This window comes from Anomaloglossus baeobatrachus, chromosome 1 (assembly GCF_048569485.1).
Source record: "Anomaloglossus baeobatrachus isolate aAnoBae1 chromosome 1, aAnoBae1.hap1, whole genome shotgun sequence".
NCBI classification, from domain to species: domain Eukaryota; kingdom Metazoa; phylum Chordata; class Amphibia; order Anura; family Aromobatidae; genus Anomaloglossus; species Anomaloglossus baeobatrachus.
Genome location: NC_134353.1, coordinates 922,746,189 through 922,774,059, shown reverse-complemented (window position 1 = coordinate 922,774,059; position 27,871 = coordinate 922,746,189). Strand labels below are relative to the sequence as shown.

At 50.0% G+C, this 27,871-nt stretch overlaps 1 protein-coding gene across 1 annotated transcript in view; it reads left to right on the top strand.

Annotated features, from left to right (window-relative positions):
• The window catches only part of LOC142256852 (ornithine decarboxylase-like), a 123,863-nt gene that overhangs the window by 5,878 nt on the left and 90,114 nt on the right, over window positions 1-27,871 (top strand). Inside the window, exon 3 of the mRNA XM_075328825.1 lies at window positions 7,752-7,834. Coding sequence (XP_075184940.1) covers window positions 7,752-7,834 — 83 coding nt within the window. The remainder of the gene's footprint in view (window positions 1-7,751; window positions 7,835-27,871) is intronic.

The following is a 27,871-nucleotide window of genomic DNA, read 5'->3' as shown; positions in this document are numbered from 1 at the left end:
GTCTGCCAACCTTGCTGATCCGTCCGGGTCACACACCCGGACCAACTTCAGTCTGCTCTACTACCACTTTCCTTCCTTCCACTTTCCACTCTCAAACTGATCTGTCCACTTTTCCCGCCTCCAGGACTGTGCACTCCTCGGTGGGCGGGGCCAACCACCTGGCCCACCCCCCTGGTGTGGACATCAGCCCCTGGAGGAAGGCAACAAGGGTTTGTGTCTGACTTCGGTGTGCCTGACCGGGAGTGTGGGGTGGTGTAGGTGTTGTTCTCTGTGGCCCCTGGCTTGTCCAGGGCGCCACACTAAGCATCTCTGGGAACTCCTTCAAGACTGTTGGAAGACCATTTCCGGTGACTACCTCTTGAAGCTCATCAAGAGAATGCCAAGAGTGTGCAAAGCAGTAATCAAAGCAAAAGGTGGCTACTTTGAAGAACCTAGAATATAAGACATATTTTCAGTTGTTTCACTCTTTTTTGTTAAGTATTTCATTCCACATGTGTTGATTCATAGTTTTGATGCCCCCAATGTGAATCTACAATTTTCAGTCATGAAAATAAAGAAAACTCTTTGAATGAGAAGGTGTGTCCAAACTTTTGGTCTGTACTGTACATCAGATCGCACACCCACAAGATCAAATTGCACACCCACACATCAGATCACACACTCACCACATCCGGTGATACCAATTGCTTCTGGCCAACAGAGAATCCTGGGATGCAGTGGGGTGAAACGCATAGAGAACCTGTGCTGGAACACATCGATGCGTTCCACCGCCAAGTCCTCCATGTGGTCCTCGCGCTCCACTGCACTGCGTCCCATTTTCCCTTGCTGGCTGAAAGCAATTGGTATCGCCGGATGTGGTGAGTGAGTGTATTTGTGGTCTGATGTGTGTGTGTGAGATCTGATGTATGTGAGTGTGTCGGCCAGAAGCAGGGGAGGATGGCGTGGAGCACACATACTGGAAGCGCCCGTCGGAGATCGCAGGAGGAACTGTGAGGGACGAAGACACTCGAGGACTGGTATGATTCTCCTGGGAAAGGGGGTCTGCTTTTTTGGAGGGGGGCTAAAGTTACCCCTAACCATGTCTCAAGAAGAATAACACAGTGTTGTACTTTTGGAAAAACATGGTACTTCTCTTAATATTGCTGTTGTCTTGCCCCTCCTTCTTCTCATTTTCTTTTGAAGGATATACAGTATGCCCAATAACCGTATTTGTGAGGTATACAGGGTCAGTTTTGGCAAAAAAGTGGGGCCACAAATGCTAACATAATGCACCATAACAGATAAACATTTAGGTTGCAGTTATATGAGCTGAGACAGGACATTAAACAAGCGTGAGCAAGAATACACCATGTGCAGAATTATTAGGCAAGTTGTATTTTAGAGGATTTTTTTTATTATTGATCAACAACTATGTTCTCAATCAACCCAAAAAACTCATAAATATCAAAGCTTAATATTTTTGGAAGTTGGAGTGGATTTTTTTAGATTTGGCTATCTTAGGGGGATATCTGTTTGTGCAGGTAACTATTACTGTGCAGAATTATTAGGCACCTTAATAAAAACCAAATATATTCCCATCTCACTTATTTATTTTCACCAGGTAAATCAATATAACTGCACAAAATTTAGAAATAAACATTTCTGACATGCAAAAACAAAACCCAAAAAATTAGTGACCAATATAGCCACCTTTCTTTATGATGACACTCAACAGCCGATCATCCATAGATTCTGTCAGTTGCTTGATCTGTTCCGATCAACATTGCGTGCAGCAGCCACCACAGCCTCCAGACACTGTTCCGAGAGGTGTACTCATTTCCCTCCCTGTAGATCTCACATTTTATGAGGAACCACATGTTCTCTATGGGGTTCAGATCAGGTGAACAAGGGGGCCATGTCATTATTTTTTCATCTTTTAGACCTTTACTGGCCAGCCACGCTGTGGAGTAGTTGGATGCATGTGATGGAGCATTGTCCTGCAGGAAAGTCATGTTTTTCTTGAACGATTCCTGTACCACTGCTTGAAGACGTTGTCTTCCAGAAACTGGCAGTAGGTCTGGGAGTTGAGCTTCACTCCATCCTCAACCGGAAAAGGTCCCACAAGTTCATCTTTGATGATACCAGCCCATACCAGTCCCCACCTGCACCTTGCTGGCGTCTGAGTTGGAGTGGAGTTCTCTTCCCTTTACTGATCCAGCCTCTGGCCCATCCATCTGCCCATCAAGAGTCACTCTCATTTCATCAGTCCATAAAAACTTTGAAATATCAGCCTTAACGCTTCAAAAGATCGCGCTTCAAAAGTTTTGCAATTTCAAGACTGCTGCATCCCTCTGCAGGACATCTCACAATTTTGGACTTTTCAGAGCCTGTCAAATCTCTCTTCTGACCCATTTTGCCAAAGGAAAGGAAGTTGCCTAATAATTAAGCACACCTTACAGTTAGGTCCAGAAATATTTGGACAGTGACACAAGTTTTGTTATTTTAGCTGTTTACAAAAACATGTTCAGAAATACAATTATATATATAATATGGGCTGAAAGTGCACGCTCCCAGCTGCAATATGAGAGTTTTCACATCCAAATCGGAGAAAGGGTTTAGGAATCATAGCTCTGTAATGCATAGCCTCCTCTTTTTCAAGGGACCAAAAGTAATTGGACAAGGGACTCTAAGGGCTGCAATTAACTCTGAAGGCGTCTCCCTCGTTAACCTGTAATCAATGAAGTAGTTAAAAGGTCTGGGGTTGATTACAGGTGTGTGGTTTTGCATTTGGAAGCTGTTGCTGTGACCTGACAACATGCGGTCTAAGGAACTCTCAATTGAGGTGAAGCAGAACATCCTGAGGCTGAAAAAAAAGAAAAAATCCATCAGAGAGATAGCAGACATGCTTGGAGTAGCAAAATCAACAGTCGGGTACATTCTGAGAAAAAAGGAATTGACGGGTGAGCTTGGGAACTCAAAAAGGCCTGGGCGTCCACGGATGACAACAGTGGTGGATGATCGCCGCATACTTTCTTTGGTGAAGAAGAACCCGTTCACAACATCAACTGAAGTCCAGAACACTCTCAGTGAAGTAGGTGTATCTGTCTCTAAGTCAACAGTAAAGAGAAGACTCCATGAAAGAAAATACAAAGGGTTCACATCTAGATGCAAACCATTCATCAATTCCAAAAATAGGCCAGAGTTAAATTTGCTGAAAAACACCTCATGAAGCCAGCTCAGTTCTGGAAAAGTATTCTATGGACAGATGAGACAAAGATCAACCTGTACCAGAATGATGGGAAGAAAAAAGTTTGGAGAAGAAAGGGAACGGCACATGATCCAAGGCACACCACATCCTCTGTAAAACATGGTGGAGGCAACGTGATGGCATGGGCATGCATGGCTTTCAATGGCACTGGGTCACTTGTGTTTATTGATGACATAACAGCAGACAAGAGTAGCCGGATGAATTCTGAAGTGTACCGGGATATACTTTCAGCCCAGATTCAGCCAAATGCCGCAAAGTTGATCGGTCGGCGCTTCATAGTACAGATGGACAATGACCCCAAGCATACAGCCAAAGCTACCCAGGAGTTCATGAGTGCAAAAAAGTGGAACATTCTGCAATGGCCAAGTCAATCACCAGATCTTAACCCAATTGAGCATGCATTTCACTTGCTCAAATCCAGACTTAAGACGGAAAGAACCACAAACAAGCAAGACCTGAAGGTTGCGGCTGTAAAGGCCTGGCAAAGCATTAAGAAGGAGGAAACCCAGCGTTTGGTGATGTCCATGGGTTCCAGACTTAAGGCAGTGATTGCCTCCAAAGGATTCGCAACAAAATATTGAAAATAAAAATATTTTGTTTGGGTTTGGTTTATTTGTCCAATTACTTTTGACCTCCTAAAATGTGGAGTGTTTGTAAAGAAATGTGTACAATTCCTACAATTTCTATCAGATATTTTTGTTCAAACCTTCAAATTAAACGTTACAATCTGCACTTGAATTCTGTTGTAGAGGTTTCATTTCAAATCCAATGTGGTGACACGCAGAGCCCAACTCGCGAAAATTGTGTCACTGTCCAAATATTTCTGGACCTAACTGTATATAGGGTGTTGATGTCATTACACCGCACCCCTCCTCATTACAGAGATGCACATCTCCTGATCTACTTCATTGGTAGTTGGCTCTCAGCCTATACAGCTTGGAGTAGGACAACATGTATAAAAAGTATCTTGTGATCAAAATACTCATTTGCCTAATAATTCTGCACACAGTGTATTCAAGCCAATTGGCATATGTTTCCCGGCCTCTTTACTCAGGCTGAGGAAGACTAATGGGCACATAACGATCATGTTATCGGCAGCTCTTCTGCAGTCTGCAGTGGTGGTGATGTGCTGCCGAGAACAAAGATTTGTGTTCCACAACAAACAATCCAATCATCCGATGAATAAGCAGAATTTTGCTTGTTCATTGGGTGATTGCCGACATGTTTACACCTAAGAACTCTCATCTGCGCTGCTGGAATTTATAAATGTGGATGCTGCATACACACACAGTGTGTGACACAAATATTGTAATATTGTATTATGCACACATAGAGACACATACTGCATGTTATGTGTATGCACATAGAACACACACGTATATACACCGAGCATACAAATGTATACACAGAGAACATACACACATGAATACACACAGCATATTCATAAAGACACACATACACACACATATATACAGCACATACAGTATATCACAAAAGTGAGTACACCCCTCACATTTTTGTAAATATTTAGTTAGTTATTTTCAGGGGACAACACTGAAGATTTCACAATTTGATAAAATGTACAGTGTCAGTGTGCAGCTTGTATAACCGTGTAAATTTGGTGCCCTCTAAAAAACTCAAGACACAGTTGACAGTAGCTTCAGCATAGCTCCAGCGATTCCTGTCTCTGTAGTGATCCAGTTTGTGGTGATCTGTAGTTGCTATTTCGAGTAGTGTGGAAGTTTTCCTGTTGTGCGTTTACTTTCTTTTTGTCCCCTAAACACATATTGTCTTTCCTTTACGTTTTGAGTGCAGTGTATAAGAGATTTAGTTCTCCCTTGTCTGTGTCATTTCTGTGGAGTTTTGTTACTGTGTTTCCAGCCCGCCCAAAGGGTGGGGAAGAGGGGGAGTAGGATCAGGGCTCATACAGGAGTCAGGGTCATGTTGGGTTTCAGACCTGGCTACCATCAAGCCTACCTCTGAGATAAGGAACATCACAGGGTCTCAAGTCTAAGGGCCACCCAGTTCTGTTATTTCATTACCCATGCCATTATAATTGGCCCAACCTATTATACCCATGGACACTTGTCACCAGCCTAGTTAAACAAATGCATGTATTTACACTCCAGATAGAGGAACTGAGAAGGACTTTTCAGCTGCAAGCCCAATCTCCCCCTATGTTATGGACAGGATTGGAGGCAAGTGCTCCAGAGCTCAAACTGCCTCTTCCGGAGCGGTTTGATGGGGATTACAGTCAGTTTGTCCCCTTCCAGGAGCTTTGTAAGTTGTACTTCCGACTGTGTTCCCTCTCTTCTGGGGACGAGGATCAGCGGGTGGGGTTCGTTGTTTCTCTCCTAAGTGGTGATCCACAATCATGGGCCTTTCAACTGCCTTCCGATTCCACTGTGTTTGGGTCGTGGACATTTTTTTCTGCACTCAGTCTCATCTATGAAGACCCCGATATGGAGTCGCTAGTCGAGTCCAAGATCTGTTCATTGAAAGAGGGGAATCGACCGGCGGAGGATTACTGCATGAATTCCAGTGCTTTTCACTAGACACCAAATGCAATGACCCAGCTCTCAAGAGCCAGTTTTTTCAGGGTGCTTCTGAGAGGGTGAAGAAGGGCTTGGTCATGTATGATACCCTTCCTTCGCTGGAGTCTGCAATGGTGTTAGCAATCTGGATAAATCACTAGTTCAGCGATCTCATGAGACTATGTCTATCTGGTAAGGGGCAGGATCTCCCGTGACACCCCCGGAGACCTCAGTTGAGCCCATGCAGCTCGGTGGGGTGACTCAGGTAAAGGAGGAGTCCCTTCCTCATAAATCTGGTGGGGCATGTTTTTTCTGTTGCAAAAAAGGGCACTTTCTTAATGCGTGTCCCCTTGAACCTAAGAAAAGTCGGCTGTCGGAAAACTGCTAGACTCAGGCGGATTAGAGGATTCTTGCCTGGGCCTACATATCTCCTCCATGATGGCTACTCAGTGTTTTTTACCTGCCAGGATAAAGATTGGGGGCCATGAAGTCGTCATTAAGGTATTTTTGGATAGTGGGGCAGGGGCAAATATCAATGATGAGCACTTTGTCCACTCTTCTGGGTTAAAGGTGGATGAATTACCCAATTCTATATGGATTATGGCCATTGACTCGTCTCCTCTATCTCAGGGCAACATCAAAGAGTGCGTTCACGAATTGGAACGCCGCATTGGAGTCCTCCACACTGAGTCACTGGTCACCTGTCAGGTGCTCAAGGAACTACCTGCAGCAGTCATACTGGGGTTCCCCTGGCTTACCTTACACAACCCTTTAGTTGACTGGAAGTGTGCCGGGTGGTCGTTGCTCGAGGGGTCTGGACCCGGGCTCGGAAAACACTCCGTTCCTTGAAAGGGGATTATTTACAGCGGAGAAGTTTGTGACGCCACCTGCGGGTTGTGGTAATGGGAGTACCGCCGCTTCTGTAAGGAGTACCGGGGCAGATGGTGTGGAGCAGCAAGGTGTCAGTCTATCCGCAGGTAGGGAAGGCCCCGACCTCTGGGGTTTTGGTGGATTTGGGAAGGCAGGATGCAGGGATCAGGGTACTCACTGTGGTAGTCGTGGTGTTGGTTGAGGTTTATAAAGTAGACACACACACTGCAGGTAAACCAGTCTCTGAGTACCGCTGCCACTGCGGGGAGCCTGTCCAGGTATCCGCTCCCACCGGTGTCACTTGGTAATCCGGAGCCTGCGTCCGTGCACAATTTAGTTGTCTGTTTGTGGCCCCTTGGCTTGAAGCTGTTAGGGCCCCGATCGCTATGTGTAGTGTAGCTGTGCTCTTAATGGCTGGCACTTGGGATTTCAGTTGGGTTGCTTTGTTTTGAAAACCCTATCCCCCACATTGTGCTGATGCCTTCAATCTCTGAGCTCTTAGGGAAGTTTGTGAAGATACTCTCCCTCCCAGGTTAATTATCAGGACGTTGAATCGGTTCCTGACCTAGGGTCCTGTACCCCGTTGTGCTTGGTACCGGTCCGGTTATTGGGCTTTCTGGTGCCGACAGTCCTCCTAGACTATGTCCATCGCACCCCTGTCCAACGTCCCTGCAACCGGTCCCTGACTACTCTGGTCCCGGACCACCGTCTGCGACCCAACCTTGGTCTAGCTCCCCGGGAGCTACTACTCCAGCTCCTCACTCTTTGAGGGCTCTCACTGAACTAACTACTTCCTCCTTTCCACCAGTCTGCCTGACCCCTAGGTGGGTGGCCCTAATCCAGCTTGACCAACCCACTGGTGTGTCTGACAAGTCATGGTGTGAGGTGTGGTTGGGATTTGTGGTGCTGATGGTAGTGACACCGATTGTTGGGAACCTGGAACCATGGGGGGTAGGCCCTGCACCCTAGGGAAAGGATGCAGTTCCCTGAAGCACCCTGATGTAGTCAGGGGCACCACAGAAGACTTAAGATATCGTACAGTGGAATGCATACTGTAAGGTTCACTGTCTGGGGACCTGAGTTTCTGTTGTTACCTCCAGTATTCCTGAATCTTTGTCTGAGTTCAAGGATGTAATATCAGAGAAGGGTTTTCAGGAGTTGCTGCTGCTCAAACCATACGACGGTACGATAAGGTTAAAACCCGGCGCCAGGTTGCACAAATGCAGACTGTACAATCTGTCCAGTCCAGAGAGACTTGCTCTCAAGGAGTATATTAGTGAGAGTCTGGCCAATGTGCGCATTAGGCTTTTATCCTCTTCAGTCGTGGCTGGGTTCTTTTTCGTAAAGAAAAAAGATGGTGGACTGCGACCGTGTCTGCATTTTCGGGAGCTGAAACAGATTGCAGTTTGTGATCCATTTCCCATGCCTCTTATTATGGACCTATTTTACCAGATTTCCGGTGCTAAATGGTTTTCTAAGCTCGATCTCAGGGGGGCCTATAACTTCATCATGGTCTTTGAAGGGGATAAGTGGAAGACGGTGTTTAATACAGCAGAGGGTTACTATAAGAATCTAGCCTTTTGGGCTAACCAACGTGTCTGCTGTATTCCAACATCTTATTGATGTGTTTGCTCACCGGTTGGGTAGATTTGTTAATTACCTAGATGACATTCTTATTTACTCACATGACCTAGAGTCCCACAAGGAACTCATTAAACAAGTGTAACAGGTACTTATGTTATGCTCGATGAGTACTGTACATTCAAAACACTGCACTCTCATCAGCATGAGGTATTAATAAGATTAATTCCTTTTTTTATGTTTTTTTTCCCAGGTCATACCTCAAGATATGTATATGTAAACTAATCACCATTGGTCTTTGACCAAAAAGAGGAAGTTATTACAATGTCTCTCTATATATATGCTTATATAGTATACTGCAATTGTCTCTATGTGCCTATATCTCCAAATGTTTTGTACATTGCTGCTCTATTTAGCGACTAGATAGACGAATTCCCCTCTGGTGCCAATAATCAGTCACTATCAACAGACTGTTATACCTAATGTCCACCTCCTATCCCTTCATTGATCCCCTATGACGCGCTTAGGATAAACATCCTCCCATGTCTAAGTACGAGTTTAACTCTACTGCGCATGCGCGGGCGCCTCTATTCACGACTGAACGGTACCATCAATATACTAATAGTGGCGCAGATCGCCACTGCGCAGGCGCCGGCGTGCCCAGTCATTTCCGGGTTTGGGAGTTAAATAGCTCCCAATCCTGTTAACTTATCGCTCTATGCCACAGTCTGGGAAGATGGCTGCAAAGGTATGCGATGACACTATCTGTCCCTAATGCTGTCCACCTCCAATCTTATAACGCTCCAATCTTATAACGCTTTACTCCTACTTCTACTTTTCAGAGGACTCCATTACCCACAGCTATACTCTTACCCTAAAGCCTACAGGTAATATGTGTTACTTCATGAATTGCTACGTACCACTGTACTCTCTGTTTACATGGAATGTAGTCACTAAGACTTATCTCGCATAATTACAGATGCAAATAAGTCCCCTATGCCTGTGGATACTAACATATCATATGTGATCTTATCTATCTACTATAAACTTAAGGTAATGATATGCAGGGGATCCTCCATGGGGGGTGTCATATATCATTTACTACCTGCTGATAGCAGACTTTGTTTAGGGGTGCTTCACACATAGCGAGCTCGCTGCCGAGATCGCTGCTGAGTCACGCTTTTTGTGACGCAGCAGTGACCTCATTAGCGATCTCGCTGTGTGTGACACTGAGCAGCGATCTGGCCCCTGCTGTGAGATCGCTGCTCGTTACACACAGCCCTGGTTCGTTTTCTTCAAAGCCGCTCTCCTGCTGTGACACACAGATCGCTGTGTGTGACAGCAAGAGAGTGACAAATGAAGCGAGCAGGGAGCAGGAGCCGGCGTCTGACAGCTGAGGTAAGCTGTATCCAAGATAAACATCGGGTAACCAAGGTGGTTACCCGATATTTACCTTAGTTACGAGCCTCCGCAGCTCTCACGCTGCCTGTGCTGCCGGCTCCGGCTCTCTGCACATGTAGCTGCTGTACACATCGGGTTAATTAACCCGATGTGTACAGCAGCTAGGAGAGCAAGGAGCCAGCGCTTAGTGTGCGCGGCTCCCTGCTCTCTGCACATGTAGCTGCATTACACATCGGGTTAATTAACCCGATGTGTACTGTAGCTAGGAGAGCAAGGAGCCAGCGCTTAGTGTGCGCGGCTCCCTGCTCCCTGCTCACACTGGTAACTAATGTAAACATCGGGTAACCATACCCGATGTTTACCTTAGTTACCAGTCTCCGCAGCTTCCAGACGGCGGCTCCGTGCAAGCGCAACGTCGCTTGCACGTCGCTGCTGGCTGGGGGCTGTTCACTGGTCGCTGGTGAGATCTGCCTGTTTGACAGCTCACCAGCGACCATGTAGCGATGCAGCAGCGATCCTGACCAGGTCAGATCGCTGGTCGGATCGCTGCTGCATCGCTAAGTGTGAAGGTACCCTTATCCTCTAGGGACCACGAGCCACAAAACTCTCCCAATATAAAAGGACAACATTTAATAATTATTTATTTGCTAATACGGGCAAGGTAATTCGCTATCCCCTCCCCCATAATGCCACTTCCCCTATAGGAATACCACCCTTTCATAACCATGCCTTTATCTGCAGGACTTGCATCTTGCAACTATTATATCCATTTTCCTGGGTGGAGTCCGTAACCACTTCTATACCAAAAAACCCCTAATAAGGAGAGAAAAAGAGAGAAAAAAAATTCCCTCTGTGATATTACTTCTTCTATGTTTGGAGGTATGCAAACCTTTCATATATTGCCTGATCTTGTCTTTGACTTGACATTATTTGCTATGAAAATCAGTGAGTCACCCCTACTGCTGAGATGCTATTACTGTACCATTCACAACAACTAGGACATGACTTTCCATGTTATTTTGTATATATGTATATGCTCTGTAGATATGTTTTTTTCTGTGATATATGTAAATAGTGATTTCTTTCTTTTCTACCCTTTCCCAGTGTGACTTGGTATGAAGAAGGCCCAGTCTGGGCCGAAACGTCCCTTAGTCCCTCCCACCCACTTTATTCATAAATAAAGAAACTTTTTTGCACGATAAAGAATCTGTTGACTTCCTCTTATTAATACCTCATGCTGATGAGAGTGCAGTGTTTTGAATGTACAGTTTAGAGTCCGGACCTTGGTCCTCTCACTAGCACCTCAATACCACCTCTAATAGTGCAGTGTTCACACCATACATATTTTGACTATGCTCGATGGGTAAGCGCTGTTTAGTGGGTCCAGTGGACCAAAAGTATCGTTCACTTTCCTGGGAGAGCGAAGTGACCAGCCGCCAGTCTTCACTACTGCCTCCAACGGTGGCAGCAGGTACACACGCTAATAAGCAGCTGGCAGAGCTACTTACCAGGGCATCTGCGGTACCCCAGCAGCTGGTGCCACGGACACAGTACAGTCTCTAGTGAAAACGGCAGCAACCATACACAGAGGAGTGGATCCATCTGGGATGGATGGCTATTGGCAGCAGAGGCCAGCGTGGATACTTGTGGTGGCAGCTTGCATAGTAGGAGACAGACGGCGTGGATGGTAGCAGCAGTGGCAGCAGATAGTGAGACTCCAGTCAGCAACAGCAATATACTTAAACAGTAACAGCAGCAGCACTGAGGACCTGAGAACTAGCAACTAAAGTAACACATTGGCCAGGCCCTCCCATAGGGCAGAGATGCCTTAAGTACTTGCAACCTCCCAGGTGACCTGGAAGGCATGTCCAGGTTAGGAGGACGCTGGCCTTTAAGAAAAGGAGCAGGGCTACGAGCGTGCCCTACGGGCAGAGGCGACAGCAGCTTGCGATGGAGATGGAACCGCCGCAGGATACCCCGACAGGTGAGGATACCGACGTCCTCGCCAGGGGAGAGGGGCAGGACAGTGCGAGGACATTGGTGTGGGCATTACACTTTATGCTAAACTTGAAAAGTGTGTCTTTGCTTTGCATGAGTTACCTTTTTTGGGTTAAATTATTTCAGCATCTGGGTTCAGGATGGATCCCTCCAAGGTGCAGGCTGTATTGAATTAGGACTGTCCTGAGAACCTGAAGGCGCTACAGCTGTTCTTAGGGTTCGCTAACTAGTACAAAAAAATGTATTAAACATTTCTCTGCCATTACAGACCTCTGACTGACATGACTAAGAAAGGGATGGACTTCTTTGACTGGTCTGAGAGTGCTTTACATGCTTTTGAATGTCTTAAAAAGTGTTTTGCATCAGCACCAGTACTTATACAGCCTGATGTGTCTCTTACGTTTACGGTAGAGGTGGACGCATCTAAGGTGGGCTGTGTTGTCGCAGGGTCTGCCATTGGGTAAACTTTGCCCTTGTGCCTTCTTTTTCGGGAAGTTGTCTCCTGCCGAATGAAATTATGACATAGGTAACAGGGAATTATTAGCAATCAAGTTGACATTTGATGAATGGTAACACTTCCTGGAGGGGGCCATGACTCGCCCACCCCAGGGCTATGGGACACCCGGTGCCAGGCCGGACTAGTCCGGGGGTAATCAGTGGTGGCGGGGCCCGACTCCATGGCCCTGGTGGGTGTCAGTTAAATATGGCTGGTGACTTGGGGTTTGTGTTCGTGACGCCACCTGTGGTATGCGGCTATTAAGCCGCCGCTGCTGTGTAAGGCCTCCGGGGTGATGATATGGCAGCAATGGTGGTACAGCTCCCCACAGGTGGAGCGGTACCCCGGGGCAACAGTTGGTGCTCGTGAGAGTCTATGGTGTTGTGTGGATAACAGGGTGCAGGGCCGACAGGCAATGAAAGAAACAGGCACAAACAACAGTCTCTTTACCTTCTCCTCTTTTACTTCACAAACGGTTAGTCCTGGGAGACCATTACAGGTGGTAGAGGGCTCCGGCCGGCCTGGAAGTAACTGAGATGTCGTTTTGGCCAGATGAGTATGAGGCCTACTCCTGTTCTTTTCCTTACTGTGATAGGACCCTGCTCTCTGGATTTAGCAATGGCCCTCTTTCTGCTGGGACCGGTGGTACGTCCCTTTCCCTCTGTGGTAGGCTGCACAGGCCCTCTCTGGTGCTTCTCTGCTGGAGTCCACACCGGGCCCTGATGATGCAGCTGTATCTTCGGGCTGTTTATGTGCCAGGTGCTTGCAGCTCTCCTGCCCTTCGGATTCGGCTACCAGGAAGTATTTTAGGCCCTGGTGGCCACAGACTCCGATGTCCGAGTCTGTTCTGTGCCTCTCTGCTCCTCCTGTTTCACTGGGCCAAGCTGCTCCAGCTCTAGACCCCAGTTCCACAGGACAGCACACTCTGCGTCTGCACTCTTTGCTTTCTCCTCCAGACTGAACACTAACTCCTCCCTCAGGCCAGACTTAAGGAATGCTCCCTGGAACTCCAGGTTCAGAGCTCCCCCTGCTGGCCTGAGGGAGAACTGCGTTGGATATTAAACTTACTGGCCAATAGACCTCCCAATTACCTCCAGGCTCAGCATTAACCCTTTGGAGGAGCAATGCTGTTGTGGCGACCAGGTCCTGGGGCGCCACACTCCCCCTTAGTTAAACTCAGTACTCCCGGACTGAAGAAAACAATTCAAGACATAACATGTTACAACCTTAAACAACTATAAGAGTCCAGTGTGGCTCCCTGCCGGGTGTCCATTACACTGCTCCATGGGGGACCCGCCACGATAAAACCCCCAACGTAGGCTCTGGGCGTGCGTCAGAGCATTGCTGACCCCACTCTATGCACGCCGGACGGGTTTTTCTTCGGGGGTGTTGAGCACACTGGTGCTAACTATGAACAATTAAAGTGTTGGCCACTCATAGTCCAGTGTCCCAATTGTCCATTTACTTAATCACCTAAGACAAAAAAAAACATTTTATACAAGACATTTCAACTAACTATATACATTCTGTTAGGTATTTTACTTTCTATGTTCTATACCTTGGAGGGGGCTGTCCCCGAGTGCTACGTTGGGACCGGCGTAGCTCTGGGGTTTGTCCCTGACTACTTGGAGTGTCTGCCCCCTCCGTGTTACTGGTAGGCCTAACCCTGACAGGTATGCGTGATGGTTGCCTACGGGGTCTCAGATTCGCCAAGGGTACGACAGGTTCACCACTGGCAGGGGGTTGATTCTCCTGTTCTACTGCTGGCGTGTCATCTTGTGTTGGGACGGACAGTTCCTTAGGTGGATCTGGAACCTCTTCTGTCTCTGGCTCGACCAACTGCGGGAACGTCAAGACTGGTACCACTATGGCGTTATTGATTCGGGTCCAAGTTTTGGGGAATTTTCCGAGGATTGTTTGGATCATCTCTTCCTCCTTTTCTTGAATTTGGGGACTTTCTTGTGTTTCTTCTACTTCTTTTTGGATCTTGCACCGCTCAGGGCACGCTTTCAGGCGGTCTCTAGAAACTGTTTGATAGGTCTTGCCTTCATCCTTGCTTATGAGGCATACCTTACTATTGTCAAAGTTGGAGGGAATAATGGTGTAGGGTTCATTCTCCCACTGATCATCTAATTTATGCGCCCTCCATTTTTCTTGAGGACCTGTTCTCCAGGTGCTAAGGGAGTTGCTGGGGCCGTTTGATTGTAGTTCTGTTCTTGTCTCGTTCTTGCTTGGGACAGGCTCTTTTCTACGCATTCCTGAACTCTGCGGTACTGCTGTTGTCGCTCTGTATCCCAATCTTCTATCTCTTGAACTGCTTCAGGTGACACAGTTCACATCTCCAAGTCTACAGGTAACTTGCCAGGTCTTGCTCGCATCAGGTAAGCAGGGCTGCAGTTGGTCGAATTTACTGGGATATGGTTATACAGGTCTACCAGATCTGGTAACTTCTCTGGCCATTGGTTTCTTTCTTCCAGAGGTAGAGTCTTGAGCATATCAATAACCACATGGTTCATCTTCTCGCACAATCCATTGGTTTGGGGGTGGTACGGTGTTGTTCTGATTTTCTTACAACCGTACATGTTACAGAACTCTTGGAACACTTCTGCCTCGAATGCAGGTCCTTGATCAGTTAGTACCCTTTCAGGGTAACCGTGAGGTCGACAAAAGTATGCCTGAAACACTCTAGCTGCTGTTCTGGCTGTCTGGTCTTTCACAGGCACTACTACCAGGAAACGAGAGTAATGGTCCACAATGGTGAGGGCGTAAACATAGCCTGACCGGCTCGTTGTTAACTTCACGTGGTCCAGGACCACCAACTCTAGGGGCTGCTTCGTGACAATTGGCTGTAGGGGAGACCTCTGGCTGGCACCATCTTTCCGCCTCAGGTTACACGGACCACAGTCTCGGCACCACTTCTCGACTGTCTTTCTCATGTGCACCCAGTAGAACCGATCACGGAGTAGGGTCTCCAACTTCTTCCACCCGAAGTGTCCTGCTTTATCATGGTAAGCTGCTAGGACCATTGGAGCATCCCTCTGTGGGACCACTATCTGCCAGACGAGTTCATTCGTTCGCCAGTTGACATATCTCTTGCATAGCTTTCCTTGGTAGGTGAACAGTCGTCCCCTCTCCTTCCACAGCTGCTGGGCTTCTTCTGGAGCATCTGGGCCAAGATGGGTCTCAGCTTGTGCTAGCTTTTCTTTGACCAATCGCACGGCCGGGTCACCATTCTGTGTCTCTTCCCAATTATGGTGGAGTAATGGGTTGACCGAGACCTCGTGCTGGTTCGAGCGCTTCTCTCCCACAGCATGCTCACACTGGGAAACACCTTGGTGATGGAAAGCCGGTAACTCTATCTCTTCGAGTTCATCCAGGTGTTCTCCAGACTCGGGTAAGTGAGGCATTCTGGACAGCGCATCAGCATTGTTATTCTTCTTGCCAGCCCGGTACTTGATGGTAAAGTCAAAGTTAGACAGCCGGGCCATCCATCACTGCTTCAACGCACCTAGCTTGGCTGTTGCCAGATGTGTCAACGGATTGTTGTCCGTGAAGATGGTGAACTTAGCCGACGCCAGATAGTGCTTGAAGCGTTCAGTCACTGCCCAAACAATAGCAAGGAACTCCAGCTTGAAGGAACTGTAGTTTTCTGGATTCCTTTCTGTGGGACGAAGCTTCCTGCTGGCATAAGCTATCACCTTCTCTCTGCCTCCCTGCACCTGGGACAGAACTGCTCCCAGGCCCACGTTGCTGGCGTCTGTGTACAGTACAAACGGCTGGCTGTAGTCAGGGTAGGCCAGAATTTCTTCTCCCGTGAGAGCCCCTTTCAGCCGGACAAAAGACGTTTCTATTTGGCTGTTCCATTCAAATGGAGGGCTTTGCATCTTAGCCTTCTTTGGCTGGCCCACCAGGAGATCTTGAAGAGGCGCTGCTATCTTGGTGAAACCATCAATGAACCTTCGGTAGTAGCCCACCAGCCCAAGGAACTGCCGCACCTCCTTTACCGTGGTTGGTCTCGGCCAGTCCTTGATTACTGTGACTTTCTCTGGATTAGTTGCCACACCTTCTGCGCTGACCACATGACCCAAGTACTGTACCTTTGGCTTCAAGAGGTGACATTTGGACGGCTTTATCTTCAGGCCATACTCCGACAGGGACTCGAACACTTCTGCTAAGTGCCTCAGGTGGTCTTCATAAGTCTTGGAGTAGACTATGACGTCATCCAGGTACAACAGCGCGGTTTCAAAGTTGTGATGGCCCAAGCAGCACTCCATCAACCTTTGGAATGTCCCTGGGGCGTTGCAGAGCCCGAATGGCATACAGTTGAACTCGCAGAGGCCCATTGATGTCGTGAATGCAGTCTTCTCCTTGTCCGCCTCTGCCACGGGAATCTGCCAATACCCACTGGTGAGATCCAAGGTGGAGAAATAGTTAGCTGACTTTAAGGCTGTTAGTGACTCCTCTATTCTGGGTAGTGGATAAGCATCTTTATGTGTAATGCGGTTAATTTGTCTATAATCTAAGCACATTCTCATTGTACCATCTTTTTTCTTTACGAGCACTAGGGGAGCTGCCCAGGGGCTACAACTATCTCTGATAACCCCAGCCTCCTTCATTTCCCGTAACATTTCTTTGGCACGCTGATACTGTGCTGGGGGTACAGGGCGGTATCTCTCTTTAATGGGATGATGATCACCCATGGGGATTTGATGTTTAACCCCTTTTACCTGCCCAAAATCTAAGGGGTGTTTGCTGAAGACCCGCTCGTACTCCTGTACCACCCGGTAAACCCTATGCTTTTGGTGTGAGGGGGTGGAGTCGGTGCCCACATGTAATTTTTGGCACCAGTCTTCCAGCTGTCCCTTGGAGCCATTGTCTTCCGCCTGGTTGGACGGGATCAAGGGTTCCACTGCTTTGATGGTATTGTTACCGACAGTGTACAGTTTTGCTACAGTGGCGTATCGGGGCAATTTGGCTTCCTCCTCCCCACAATTCAGGACGCAGACGGGCACTCTTCCCTTGCGGACGTCTGCTACCCCTCTGGCTATCAGGACACCAGGCCTACTTTCTGAATACACAGGTTCCACCAGGGCCTGGTAATCTTGACCCTTGAGGCCTATTGCTGCCCGACACCATATCAACATTTCACTTTTGGGGGGAATTGCAATGGGGAGAGGGTCACTTACCCTTACACTGCCAATTTCTCATCCGGCCAGCTCTACCTGCTGCCTCCTCATCAGGGCTCTGATCTCCCTCTGTAGGGCACGCTGCTGCCCAGAGCTGGCACTTTCAGATGCCTGCTGCAACAAAACTATCACTTCGGCAAGACAATTTTCCATCACATTTGTACCAATGGTTAGCAGTGGGTTAGATTCTTTGCGATCAATATCTACAATTATCATCCCCTGACATGGCAATTCTACCCGCCCCACTTTAATGGTTACTTCCTTATACCCAATTTGAGGCAAGGGTGACCAATCATCATCTGGGCCATGGTCAATGTCTGAATCAGCCCAATATCTTTTGTACAGTTTATAAGGGATGGTTGTTACCTGGGACCCCGTATCCAGGAGGGCATTCAACGGGATCCCATCCAGCACAATAGGAAGGACCGGTCGTCCTCCCACATACTTGCTGCGGCTGGGGGTTGAGCCGGGCTTCCTTACACCTGGGGGTTGGCTCCTGGCCCCAGGCTCGGCCCATTTAAAGGACAGTGTCTTGCAATGTGGCCCGCCTGGCTGCAGCGGCGGCAGATCGGTTGTCCCGTTGAATCATACCGGTCTGTGTCTTTTCCTCGGGTCGGCGGTATCCTCCTCTGTCGCATCCATGGGACGTCATCTGGGCTGGAGGCCAACTCGATTCTTGCAGGCGATGGGGTCACTTGTAGAGACTGCACAGTCCTGGCAAGGGCAGCTACAGTCTTGGTCAGCTCCTGGACCTGCTGTCTGAGCTCTGCAGTGGGATCCTTATCCAGGGACTGCGCCTCAGCCCCTGCAGCGGCTCGTGTTGCAGGCACCACCCCTGGGTACGTGATAGTGTGTCGCCCTGGGCAAGCCAGGGGACACGGGTCACAACACCACCACACCCCACACACTCCAGGTAGGCACATCACAGCTAACCTACAAATCCTTGTTGCCTTCCTCCAGGAGTTTGATGATGCACACCAGGGGGTGGGCCAGGCGGTTGGCTCCGCCCACCGAGGAGCTCACAACTCTGGAGGCAGGAAGTAACCAGGCAGATAAGCCCAGGTAGGGCAAGTGTGAGGAGCTAAGTAGAGGAGTCAAGAAAGTGAAAGTGAAAGTGGAAAAGGAGGAAAGCAAGCGAAGTGACAGCAGAGAAAGAAAGCCTGAAGGGTCCAGCTTTGTGAGGGCCAGAACAGCAAGGTCAGCAACGGCGGTGACTGTCTGGAGGGGGACCGTTTGGAAGTTCCTGGAAGGACCCCGTTGGCTGTGTGCCCGGTGGTCTGGAGCAGTGTTCCGAAGGACAGTCAGCACCAGGGCAGGGGCCTCTCGGACCCCGGCAAGGCTAGGAGTCGCCGAATTTGCCGAATCCGTCAGTGACGGGGACGCAGATCCCCCAACAACCAAGTCCCGATTGAAGGCAACAGCCCAACCTGAACCGGGGAGACACCGCCACCGCCAGGGCACCAGTTTCCCCAGGGCCAGCGCCTGCGGGCAAAGTGTAGAGCTCCTCCGGCCCAGATTGCAGTCGGGGAGCGGGTAACCGGAGGGAATCCACCGCTACCACAAGTCAAACAAAGGTGCAAGGAAGAGGGACATCACCGTCACCTACCGGGAGTGCAGGTGCAGCCGTCTATGGGACCGTCCTACCAGCCGTTTGGTTTACCATACAAACTGTGTCCGTGTCTCAGGCTGAGTGAGTACCACAGTGCCGCAAGGCACAGCGCTGCCCCCACGTCCCCGCGCCCTCCAGGCCCTACACTTCACATCTCATCACTGGGCCCCGGGATCACCAACCCCTACCCACGGAGGGGCAACACAACACCTGGCTGCTCCACATCACCATCCCCGGGACCCCCATACTGAGCAGCGGTGGTGCCATCACCACAACCGTGGGTGGCGTCACGAACTGTAACAATCCCCACACCCAACAAACCCCCTTTCACTCACGGGCGAGGAGTGTCGCTCGAGAAACCCCGGGATCCGGCCCACGGCTCGAGCCACCACTGAGCAGCTGCCGGACCCGAGCAGAAGGGGTGAGCGCGGTGTTCTGACACCCTCCTCCCCGCCCGCGACAACTTGGCGTCACGAACAGGATCTTACCGCTCTGCCGTCTGGTAGAGGTGCGCCTTGTTACCGCCGGAGGTATCCGGCAGAAAAATTTCAGAAGCCGCCATCTTTGGCGCGAAAAGTTCCCGCTCGAGCGTCTTCTCGAGCAGTAGAGGCGCGAAGGCCAAAACCCCGCCCCGAGAGAGGAGGGGCCGGAAAGAGCTAAGGGGGACGCGATGGCGGCTGGACGCATGTAGCTGCAGCTATAAAAGCAGGGACGCCAGGACTCTGCAGCAATATCAGGTTCCTGGAAGGCACAATTGCCAAGATGTACAACCCAACTCCCAACGAGGAAGCCCCTGCGCCCGGCACGGCGACGTGGTTGAGGGACCGGACTGTCCCGCTGAGTAATCGTCTGCAGGCCCATATGCAACTCCTCCTGGAGGAGTGGGAGACCGACATGGCGGATGTGGTGGCTGCTATGTGGAGACGCGAGGCAGAAGAGGATTTGGAGGAGCGGGTAAGCGACCCACGCCCCTGTATTCCTGAGGGATCGGCCGTTGGAGCTGAGGGGCCCGGCCGGCTTCCGCTCACCCTGCCTCTCTCCCTGCTACCCGTAGTAGCTGCTGCCGCCCCGCCATTAGGCCCGCTACCTGCCCAACCGGTAGCGATACCCTGCCCGGCCGCTCCGGCGGACCAGCCGTCTGCAGACGTCCGGGACGTCCCTGAAGTATACCAGGGGGAACCGCTGGAACCGCGACCCCTTTACAGCGTGGTGCCAGAAGTCCCAATAGAGACTGTGCCAGACCCTGAGCCCAAGACCGTGGCCTGGATGAAGGCCCGGGTGATGCAATTCCACCAGCGTCAGCAGGATCAGATCTTCCGGATGATGGAGCAGTGGACCAACAAGGTGGAGGAGCTGCTTACAACTGCCCCGAGGTACGGAGGGGGAATGGATGTAGCAGAACCGACTGGTGACCCACGTCCCTATGTCCTACCAGGACCGGCCGCTGCGGCTGAGGGGCCCGGCCTAGTCTCGGCCTATGCATCGCCCTTGCCGTTACTTATGAGGCGCCTTAAGGTCAGCTCGCCTAACCTGCTGCTCCGTGCTACCGCAGAAGGGGCTGAAGTGCTGGATGTTGGAGGCCAGGAGCCTGCGACAGCTGGCGGCAACCCGCCTGACGCAGAAGCACGAGATGACGACTCCGGCCCTAGTCCCGGGTCTGCTGCTGAGTTTGAAGAGGCAAGTGAGCGTTCCCGCTATGTAGGAGACCCCGTGGCTGTCCATACCCCGCGTGCCGGTGGAAATGGGTACCGGGTGCCCCTGTCACCGCAGGCATGTCAGTGCATGTTTGATATGCCGGTGGCAGAGGATGGGTCCGCCTCAGCAGAGAAGTACGAGTAGGGCAGTGGATGCCCGCTGCAGCAGTCCCCGTTGGGACCACCACTTTGTTTGAAAAAGTTTAAAAAGTTTGAAATGATAAGTGAAATTACCGAAGAAGTCACCTGATTTGTTTGTTGATTTGCAACCGGCTGGAGCCGGCACCGTTGTCCCCGTGGGGACCGTTTAAGTTTGCATGGGAACTATCCATGGACAAGCCCGTGAACTTGCAGGGCACCACAAACGTTAAGTGGCTTGTAAATATGTTGGTTACCGTTACCGTTTCCGCAATACCGTCTCCGGAGAGGCAGGTTGGAGGGAGGGCCCTGAGCAGAGCAGGCCAGGGCCCAGCCACCAAAGGAACCGGTGGCCACCCTCTGGAGGGGAAGGACAGATCCCGCTCGGGTAACTTGTGCTGGACTGTGGGTCAAGGGGTGCTGCCTGGGTTTTAGGGGCAGCATCAGGGCCAGGTTACTTGGGTGGGAGAGAGCGGAAACCGTGACCGTATACCGTTGCAACGTTTAAGTAAATGTGCCTCCCGTCTTGGGAAGAGTTTTGATTAAAAATATTATTTATGTTTTCTTAACCTTGTTACCCCCTTTTACAGAAAAATAAAATCGGTGTAGGACGGCAGCCCGCGGACGGTCTGCATTTTGCTAAGGGGGAATGTGTCGCCCTGGGCAAGCCAGGGGACACGGGTCACAACACCACCACACCCCACACTCCAGGTAGGCACATCACAGCTAACCTACAAATCCTTGTTGCCTTCCTCCAGGAGTTTGATGATGCACACCAGGGGGTGGGCCAGGCGGTTGGCTCCGCCCACCGAGGAGCTCACAACTCTGGAGGCAGGAAGTAACCAGGCAGATAAGCCCAGGTAGGGCAAGTGTGAGGAGCTAAGTAGAGGAGTCAAGAAAGTGAAAGTGAAAGTGGAAAAGGAGGAAAGCAAGCGAAGTGACAGCAGAGAAAGAAAGCCTGAAGGGTCCAGCTTTGTGAGGGCCAGAACAGCAAGGTCAGCAACGGCGGTGACTGTCTGGAGGGGGACCGTTTGGAAGTTCCTGGAAGGACCCCGTTGGCTGTGTGCCCGGTGGTCTGGAGCAGTGTTCCGAAGGACAGTCAGCACCAGGGCAGGGGCCTCTCGGACCCCGGCAAGGCTAGGAGTCGCCGAATTTGCCGAATCCGTCAGTGACGGGGACGCAGATCCCCCAACAACCAAGTCCCGATTGAAGGCAACAGCCCAACCTGAACCGGGGAGACACCGCCACCGCCAGGGCACCAGTTTCCCCAGGGCCAGCGCCTGCGGGCAAAGTGTAGAGCTCCTCCGGCCCAGATTGCAGTCGGGGAGCGGGTAACCGGAGGGAATCCACCGCTACCACAAGTCAAACAAAGGTGCAAGGAAGAGGGACATCACCGTCACCTACCGGGAGTGCAGGTGCATCCGTCTGTGGGACCGTCCTACCAGCCGTTTGGTTTACCGTACAAACTGTATCCGTGTCTCAGGCTGAGTGAGTACCACAGTGCCGCAAGGCACAGCGCTGCCCCCACGTCCCCGCGCCCTCCAGGCCCTACACTTCACATCTCATCACTGGGCCCCGGGATCACCAACCCCTACCCACGGAGGGGCAACACAACACCTGGCTGCTCCACATCACCATCCCCGGGACCCCCATACTGAGCAGCGGTGGTGCCATCACCACAACCGTGGGTGGCGTCACGAACTGTAACAATCCCCACACCCAACAAACCTCCTTTCACTCACGGGCGAGGAGTGTCGCTCGAGAAACCCCGGGATCCGGCCCACGGCTCGAGCCACCACTGAGCAGCTGCCGGACCCGAGCAGAAGGGGTGAGCGCGGTGTGCTGACACCCTCCTCCCCGCCCGCGACAATAGCAAGAGGCCGGAGGGGTACTGGGTCATTCGGTGTAGATTCTCTCAGTACCCGGATGGCCTGGTCCTTAAACTTTGCAAAGTCCAGAGCAGGGTTCTGCAGGACCATGATACGCAGCTGGGTCCTGTGGGCATCTGACAGGAGCCCTTCTATAAACTGCTCAGTTAAGAGCTTGTCTTCTTCACGTACACTCTCTGGGTCCACCTGTTTAATTGCTCTCAGGGCCTCCTGCAAGTTTAAGGCATAGTCCCTTATGCTGTCTGTGGCCCGTTGTTTGCATCCAAAAAATCTCATCTTTATTTCTGCTGCGGTGCGGGTGTCAAAAGTACTCTTCAGCTTGGCCAGTATCTGGGTTGCTGTCCCTTTATCTGTATCAGGCCAGGACTTCACTTCACACTGGGCTGCGCCGGCTAGCTGCCCCATTAATATGCCCACCTTCTGGCTCTCAGTCAGCGGATACACTATGAACAAGCTGTGCAGCCTTTCTCTGAAGTCGCTCAGGGTATGTGACTCCCCGGAGTACTGCGGCAGCCATTCTGCTCCCGGGATGTACGGCATTGTGATCGGCATTACCGGCTCTACAGCGGGGGCTGGGGCGACGGCGACTGGGATTACATCGGCCGGTACTGCTGCGTCTTGAGCTACCACAGCCACCTGCTCTCCCTCTGTGTCGGACATCTTCCTCCCCCTTAGTGAACCTCACCAGGCTCCGTTCACTTTTCAAAATCTCTTCCGGGTAGCGTGGGGTTAACGACCCTCCGCTCTGATGGCGCGCTCCCTTCGCGCTCTTTTTCGGGCACGCCCCCCTTCTTCCTGTGCTCAGCGAGGCTAATGGCGGCGGCAGTTTTCAAACAGTAACACAGTCTTTTAGGCACAGTTTCTGCAGGCGCACAGTACCCGGTGGGACCGGGCACGAAATCCTGTTCGTGACGCCAAAGTTGACTCGCCCACCCCAGGGCTATGGGACACCCGGTGCCGGGCTGGACTAGTCCGGGGGTAATCAGTGGTGGCGGGGGCCGACTCCGTGGCCCTGGTGGGTGTCAGTTAAATATGGCTAGTGACTTGGGGTTTGTGTTCGTGACGCCACCTGTGGTATGCGGCTATTAAGCCGCCGCTGCTGTGTAAGGCCTCCGGGGTGATGATATGGCAGCAATGGTGGTACTGCTCCCCACAGGTGGAGCGGTACCCCGGGGCAACAGTTGGTGCTCGTGAGAGTCTATGGTGTTGTGTGGATAACAGGGTGCAGGGCCGACAGGCAATGAAAGAAACAGGCACAAACAACAGTCTCTTTACCTTCTCCTCTTTTACTTCACAAACAGTTAGTCCTGGGAGACCATGAGGCTGGGGCCACACGGGCACTACTGCGATCCACTTGCATGACACTCGGCTCGTGCTGGCAGTACAGCAGAGCCGAGTGTCATGCCTGTGTCCTTGCAACTGAGGTCCGTTCGTGCGAGCAGACCTCAGCTGCGGGGGGCGGGCCAGCACTCAGGAGGGGAGGGAGGGATTTCTCTCCCTCTCTCCTGCGTAGTCTGCTATTGTGATTCTCGCACTGCACTGGCAGTACACCGGTGTACCGCGAGTGCAGTGCAATTTTTCTCTCGCCCCATTCACTTGAATGGGTGCGAGAGAAAGAGTCTCAGCTTACAATCACAGCATGCTGCGATTGTTTTCTCAGTCCGATTAGGGCTGAGAAAATAATCGCCCATGTGTGCTGACACACAGGCTAGAATTGGTCCGAGGGGAATGCGATGTTTTATCGCACTCCACTCGCACTGTTTTTCTCGCCGTGTGGCTTAGCCCTTACAGACACACTCTGCGTCTGCACTCTTTGCTTTCTCCTCCAGACTGAACACTAACTCCTCCCTCAGGCCAGACTTAAGGAATGCTCCCTGGAACTCCAGGTTCAGAGCTCCCCTTGCTGGCCTGAGGGAGAACTGCGTTGGATGTTAAACTTACTGGCCAATAGACCTCCCAATTACCTCCAGGCTCAGCATTAACCCTTTGGAGGGGCAATGCTGTTGTGGCAACCAGGTCCTGGGGCGCCACAGCCACTCATCTGGTTACTGTGATCACCAACCACAAGAATCTCCTTTATCTCAAAACTTCTAAGCAGCTTTCCCCAAGGCAAGTTTGGTGTTCCTTGATTTTTAACAGGTTCAACTTTTTTGTCACCAACCACCCTGGTTCTAAGAACACCAAAGCGGATGCCTTGTCTAGGTGTTTTCCTTGGCGAGAACCTCAGGAGGAACCAGTGCCCATCCTGTGGAAAAGGGTAGTTTTGTCAGCACTCAGTACTGAGGTGGAGTCTGAGATTGCTGAAGCCCAGGATGAGACACAGTCTGGTGTTCCAGTGAACAAGTCATTTGTTTCCCTGAACCTTTGGCTTAAGGTTTTGGGGGAGCACCACAATTCTGTTCTAGCTGGTCACCCTGGGGTGAAGGGTACATTGCACCTTCTACTGCATTGTTTTTGGTGGCCCAGGATCCGTAGGGATGGGGTATCCTATGTATCTGCATGTACCGTCTGTATCCAAACCTTGTAGAAGTGAAGTAGCTCCGGCACACCGTTTATTTCCCAATTGTGATTACACATAAAAAAGAAGGATGAATGTCTCTTTTGAATTTTTATTGAAAAAGATGATACAGTTGCAGAAAGTCCGCCTATGACAACGTTTCGGCCATCGTTTCGGCCTTCATCTGGTCGGACAGACTGACTGGTTGAAAAATGATTCCCAGAGGGGCAAAGGAAAATTAACGATGCTGGTAAAAACGGTGAGTCGTGTGAATACGTTATTCGTCTATTGGTAAATAGACTTATAAATTCCTAGGACAATAACGGGGCCCCATCAATATTTCAGATTATACTTGTAGGGATACTCAGTGGTACAGAAATAATGCTTGGCTCTAAGAGAGCGTAAGACCAATCCGTATATGAGTGGCACGCTGTCAAGAAATCCTTAGGCAGGGCTACTATGTGGCAGGTTGCTATTCGGATGAGATATTAGTGTCAGAGAGTCAGGTTAAGCTCTCAGTTCATTTGCGCATAGTAGAGAATCAAGGGGAAATAAGTGTTAATCTGGTAAAACGGATGGTTTACCTTAGTTCATTTGCACATGGCAGAAAAAATGAGTGTTGTCCACAGTTACATGGGAGCCGGGGCTTTATGCCTCAAATCCGGTATGGTTAGTTACCAATGGGGCTTAGGGATACAGCGGTGAGACAGGTAAGGCGACCTTTGCAGGGGCAATCAGTATGTGTGGAGACCGCTTGTGTGCCCTGTGCGTCCGGTGAGGTGATCGGCACCACCTCACAGGACGCACAGGGTACACAAGCGGTCTCCACACATACTGATTGCCCCTGCAAAGGTCGCCTTACCTGTCTCACCGCTGTATCCCTAAGCCCCATTGGTAACTAACCATACCGGATTTGAGGCATAAAGCCCCGGCTCCCATGTAACTGTGGACAACACTCATTTTTTTCTGCCATGTGCAAATGAACTAAGGTAAACCATCCGTTTTACCAGATTGGCACTTATTTCCCCTTGATTCTCTACTATGCGCAAATGAACTGAGAGCTTAACCTGACTCTCTGACACTAATATCTCATCCGAATAGCAACCTGCCACATAGTAGCCCTGCCTAAGGATTTCTTGACATCGTGCCACTCATATACGGATTGGTCTTACGCTCTCTTAGAGCCAAGCATTATTTCTGTACCACTGAGTATCCCTACAAGTATAATCTGAAATATTGATGGGGCCCCGTTATTGTCCTAGGAATTTATAAGTCTATTTACCAATAGACGAATAACGTATTCACACGACTCACCGTTTTTACCAGCATCGTTAATTTTCCTTTGCCCCTCTGGGAATCATTTTTCAACCAGTCAGTCTGTCCGACCAGATGAAGGCCGAAACGATGGCCGAAACGTTGTCATAGGCGGACTTTCTGCAACTGTATCATCTTTTTCAATAAAAATTCAAAAGAGACATTCATCCTTCTTTTTTATGTGTAATCACAATTGGGAAATAAATGGTGTGCCGGAGCTACTTCACTTCTACTAGACTATTTTTCTCCTGAGCACCTGTGATAGGTGACGCTAGGTCCTCTTTGATCTTGTATCCAAACCTTTGCACTCTCATCCGTCTGGGTGTTTGCTAGTGTTAGGAGAGCCTAGAAACACCTGGACGGATATATCCATGGATTTTATTATGGATCTGCCCCCCTCTACTGGCAACATGGTTATTTTAGTGGTGGTTGACAGGTTCTCTATAATAACCCACTTTGTTGCCCTACCATGTGTGCTTAATGATAAAATGATAGCCCAGGTTTAAATTTGTAAGGTAGTCAGACTCCAATGAGTTACGGCTGACATTATATATGACAGGGGTACTCAGTTCATTGAACTTTTGGAAAACATTCTGCTCCCGTTTGGGGATCAAATTGTCATACTCTTCATCTTTCCATCCACAGTCCAATGGTGAAATGGAGCACATTAATCAAAACCTAGAAGAGTATTTGCGTTGCTTTGTAGCTGATAATCAGGAAGAGTGGTCATCATTCCTTCCCTGGCAGAAATTGCTATCAATCACCATCATGAGTCCCATGGGTTATCACCCCTTTTTCTGTGTCTATGGTCAACATCCTGAGCTTTGTACATTATGTAATGGTTACTCTTCTGGGGTACTGGAGGAGGTCTAGACAGGTTCTGTTTTATCATCTACATAGTGTAATGTTCAGCAGTATTTACGTAGCAGGAGCACTAGATATAAGCGGGTGACTGACTGTGGACGAGTGCTTGGTCCGGACCTGTGTGTGGGTGATTGGATGTGGTTGTCTACAAAAAAACATTAAACTGAAGGTACTTGCTATTAAGTGGGATCCTTGTTTTATTGGTCCATTCAAAATCTCTGCCATCATCAATCCGATAGCATTTCCAGAGGTATACAAGATTCACAAATCTTTTAAAGAGATTTGTGAGTCCGGGAACCCCGCTTCCCATCCCTCCTCCTTCTATTTTGATTGACGGCACACTGGAGTTTGAGGTGTCTAAAATTATTGATTCTCGGGTAGTGTGTAGTTCCCTTCAGTATCTGGTACACTGAAGGGGTCCTGAGCATTGCTCCAGCGATTTCAGTCTTTGTGGGGATCCAGTTCGTGGTGATCTGTAGTTGCTATTTTGATTGGTGTGGAAGTTTCCCTGTCGTGGGTGTTATGGTTAATATTTTATATTAAGTTTTGATTA